Source organism: Micropterus dolomieu, linkage group LG01 (genome assembly GCF_021292245.1).
Source record: "Micropterus dolomieu isolate WLL.071019.BEF.003 ecotype Adirondacks linkage group LG01, ASM2129224v1, whole genome shotgun sequence".
NCBI lineage: Eukaryota > Metazoa > Chordata > Actinopteri > Centrarchiformes > Centrarchidae > Micropterus > Micropterus dolomieu.
In genome coordinates this window covers 178,728-183,068 of record NC_060150.1, presented here as the reverse complement: position 1 = coordinate 183,068, position 4,341 = coordinate 178,728, and the positions used below count along the sequence as shown (strand labels likewise).

Below are 4,341 nucleotides of genomic sequence, written 5' to 3'. Positions count from 1 at the left end.
CTGTTTTATATCCCGGGGAAGATTAAGACAGGCTGCGGTCCTGGTCCAGAAGGTAACGGGTCTGAGCCCCTTTCTGTTTTATATCCCGGGGAAGATTAGGACAGGCTGCGGTCCTGGTCCAGAAGGTAACGGGTCTGAGCCCCTTTCTGTTTTATATCCCGGGGAAGATGAGGACTGATGATGTTGACGTGATTCATAAATTTCTAATGAAAATGTAATTTCCTTCTTGGTGAAACATTTTCGTTTCTTTGTTGTGTTTCTGTTCTCCTGCTTGACTCTTAGAACACAACTCACAGAACCAAAGCTGCTAAAAACACCGTTTGGTTCTAAAATCACAGATGAACATTTGTTGTGTTTCAGGTGTGGAGAGGTCACGTTCAGAGGATCCGCACCAACACGCAGAGAACCAACGAGATGGTGTTTCTGGGAATGGTAACAGAAATTACTTGCTCTGGTTCCTCCATGTCTTTCAGTTCCCATAGATCCCATGATTCCTTTAGATCCCAAGGTTCCTATAGCTCCTCATAAATTCACCGGTACCACAGATTTTCCCTGTTTTTTTCTAGTTCCTCATAGCTCTGGTTGTTGTTTTTTTGCCCATGTTCCTCTGGTTCCTCATATGTCCTCATAGTTCCCCTGATTCCTCAGATCCCTGCGAACCCTCCTGGTCCCGGTTTAGTCCTTCATGCCCGGCGTGTTTCAGTGGGTCAGAGGCTGATCCAGGATCAGAACGAGGAGGAGTACCAGAGAGCTCAGCTGAGTGTGAAGCAGTCAGTTCTAGACGTGGAGGGAACCGACATCAGGGAGACTATGCAGGAACAGATCCGACAGTGGTTCATCGAGTGCAGGTCAGACCAGAACCTCAAAAATCAGTTTTAGACCTTTGATTTGTAACCTTTGGATATTTTGAGACACTTTCTGGGTTCCCGTGGCTTCTCTTCCTCCTGGTTCTCAAAGTCGCTCCCTGAATATCAAACCATGTAGACTCTTCAGGAGGAAGGGATTTTGTCATTGATTTATATTTAATCAATTATTGAACACAGAAGCGTGAAAACTATTCAGTCCTTTATTGATTTCAGCCTGTTGGGTCTACGTAGAACATCTGTGCAGCGACAGACGGTACATCAATCAAAAACAATCTTTTCTACAGGTGCTGTTGATTTATTCTGTCAGAACAGGACGTGAACTCGTCCATCACAAAAGAAAAGCTGGTTGGTTGAACGTTAAACCTCCCGTCTTTAAATAGAAACGCAGACTTATCATTTATTATTTCCCTTGAATGATGATTTTCTCTGGCATTTTACTGCACCAGCTGGATTTAAAACTGTAAAGTCTGTGGAGATGAACACGTGTGCATCCATCACTCTGTAAATGAGTACTGTAATAGTACTCATAGAAATTTACACACATATACGCACATGTTACTCGGCCATAGAAGAACCTCTGAAGCCTCTCAGCACATTAGCAATGTTATTTAATATGAATCACACAAATTAGGTCAGTCCAGCAGTGGGCAGCTCCCGAACAACGAGCGACAACAACAGAGAACGCATCAAGTCACGTCCTGTGGAGGAAATCAGTTGGACGGTGGAGCCAGCACCCGGACCAGGTCTGGACAGGGACCAGGTCTGCAGCTCAAACGTCAGAGTTTTAAAACATTTTGTTTGGAGACATCCAGACTCTGCAGGATCCTTCAGAATGTTTAATTAGACCATTAGTCCATCAGAGGTCTTCATCAAGTCCACAGAGGTCAGAGGAGCTGTCCCTCATACATGAACCTGTCCATCAGAGGTCTTCATCAGGTCCACAGAGGTCAGGAGCTGTCCCTCATACATGAACCTGTCCATCAGAGGTCTTCATCAGGCCCAGAGAAGTCAGAGGAGCTGTCCCTCATACATGAACCTGTCCATCAGAGGTCTTCATCAGGTCCACAGAGGTCAGAGGAGCTGTCCCTCATACATGAACCTGTCCATCAGAGGTCTTCATCAGGCCCAGAGAAGTCAGAGGAGCTGTCCCTCATACATGAACCTGTCCATCAGAGGTCTTCATCAGGTCCAGAGAAGTCAGAGGAGCTGTCCCTCATACATGAACCTGTCCATCAGAGGTCTTCATCAGGTCCAGAGAAGTCAGAGGAGCTGTCCCTCATACATGAACCTGTCCATCAGAGGTCTTCATCAGGTCCACAGAGGTCAGGAGCTGTCCCTCATACATGAACCTGTCCATCAGAGGTCTTCATCAGGTCCAAAGAAGGTCAGAGGTCAGAGGAACCATCCATCAGACATGAACCTGTTGATCTGGTTCACGTGGCTTCTGCTGATCTTTGCTGTTTGTCAGATTTAAAGTCAGACTTTAACCAAGCCCAAACCAAAGAACAGGCACTTTGAGCGCAGATCGGTGACCAGAACAGGAACCTGGAACCTGGAACCTATGGTAAAGAAACACCTGGAAACACTGCAGCTGCTGCCTGACTGCCTGGAGGACATCAACACGTGGATGAACCTAAACTTCCTCAGTCTAAACGTAGACTCGACCGAGGACCCGGTGTTTGGAATTCCTGAACTGACTGATGTGGACTAGCTGCTAATGACCTCTCACCTGTGAGGAGTCCTGGTGTCTTATTGGACAGTGTGTTTACATTTGATTTCCTCCACTGTAAGATTCTAGTTCTTCCAGTTGAGAACTAGAGCCGAGGTGAAGACCTCTGCCCCCCCTGAAGATTCAGAGAGTACGCCTTCAGAACTTCCTGTCTCGACTCCTCCTGATATGTGGGCTGAGACCATCCATTCATCACCTGCTGCTGCCTCCTGACAGGAAAGGAAAGAGGGACCACATCACACCTGGATGTAGAAGCAGGCTCAGAACCAGAGGCCAGTCTTTGGTGGTTCTGCCCCCCTAGCGTGTGGAAGTCCAGATTACCATCCCTGCTGACTCTGTGGTCACTACAGACCACATACTGTATACTCTGAAGCTGTACTGCAGTACTTTTACTGAGTAATCACGGTTTATTCTTGTACTTATAAAATAAACAGAGACGCCGCAGGAACGTTTCCAGAGTTTCCCGACGCTGCAGACGGAGGATCAGCTGCCATCTTCACTCAGAAAACACCTGAACAGGTGATTCTTCTTCTACAGAAAGCTTCCTCTTCTTCTCTGACTCTTTTAACGCAGCTCACTTTAACGTGTCGTCAGGTTTCAGCTGAGCTGGCGGCGAGGGAGGAGGAGAGAGAGGAGAAGAAGAAGAAGAAGAAAAAAGAAGAGAAGAGAGGAGGACCACAGAAGAAGAAAGGGGAGGAGAGAGAGAAGAAGAAGAAGAAAGAGGTAACCGAGGTAATCTCCATGGCCGTGTCCCCCCCCCACCCCCCCGTAGTGAGCTGTATGCAGAGCTGACCTGGTCTGACCTGGTCTGGTCTCTTGTGGTCTCTTGTGGTCTCTTGTAGGGGGACGGTGGTTGGATGAAGCCCCGCAGCTGTTTCCTGTCTGATGTGGTCGAAGGGGGTCGGATCTGCTCAGGTCAGTGTACTGTTGTCTCCATGACAACTGGTCGACCTCACAGAAGAAGAAGAGACCGTGGCTGGATCCAGGACCGCCTGCTTACTGTGTACTGCAGTACACACAGGATGTACTGCAGTACACACAGGATGTAGTAGTAGACACAGTACACACAGTATGTAGTAGTAGTAGACACAGTACACACAGTATGTAGTAGTAGTAGACACAGGACACAGTATGTAGTAGTAGTAGACACAGGACACACAGTATGTAGTAGTAGTAGACACAGGACACACAGGATGTAGTAGTAGTAGACACAGGACACACAGGATGTAGTAGTAGTAGACACAGGACACACAGTATGTAGTAGTAGTAGACACAGGACACACAGGATGTAGTAGTAGTAGACACAGGACACACAGTATGTAGTAGTAGTAGACACAGGACACACAGGATGTAGTAGTAGTAGACACAGGACACACAGGATGTAGTAGTAGTAGACACAGGACACACAGGATGTAGTAGTAGTAGACACAGGACACACAGGATGTAGTAGTAGTAGACACAGGACACACAGGATGTAGTAGTAGTAGACACAGGACACACAGGATGTAGTAGTAGTAGACACAGGACACACAGGATGTAGTAGTAGTAGACACAGGACACACAGGATGTAGTAGTAGTAGACACAGGACACACAGGATGTAGTAGTAGTAGACACAGGACACACAGGATGTAGTAGTAGTAGACACAGGACACACAGGATGTAGTAGTAGTAGACACAGGACACACAGGATGTAGTAGTAGTAGACACAGGACACACAGGATGTAGTAGTAGTAGACACAGGACAC

General features: G+C 47.2%; 2 protein-coding genes across 2 annotated transcripts in view; one reads left to right on the top strand and one right to left on the bottom strand.

The window, feature by feature from the left end:
• LOC123971238 (NLR family CARD domain-containing protein 3-like) overlaps window positions 1-4,341 on the bottom strand; it is a 427,855-nt gene that overhangs the window by 292,687 nt on the left and 130,827 nt on the right. The gene's annotated exons all lie outside the window — the stretch shown is intronic.
• The window catches only part of LOC123971816 (dynein regulatory complex protein 11-like), a 10,198-nt gene continuing 9,269 nt past the window's right edge, over window positions 3,413-4,341 (top strand). The window contains exon 1 of the mRNA XM_046050836.1: window positions 3,413-3,510. Coding sequence (XP_045906792.1) covers window positions 3,453-3,510 — 58 coding nt within the window. The 5' untranslated portion in view covers window positions 3,413-3,452. The remainder of the gene's footprint in view (window positions 3,511-4,341) is intronic.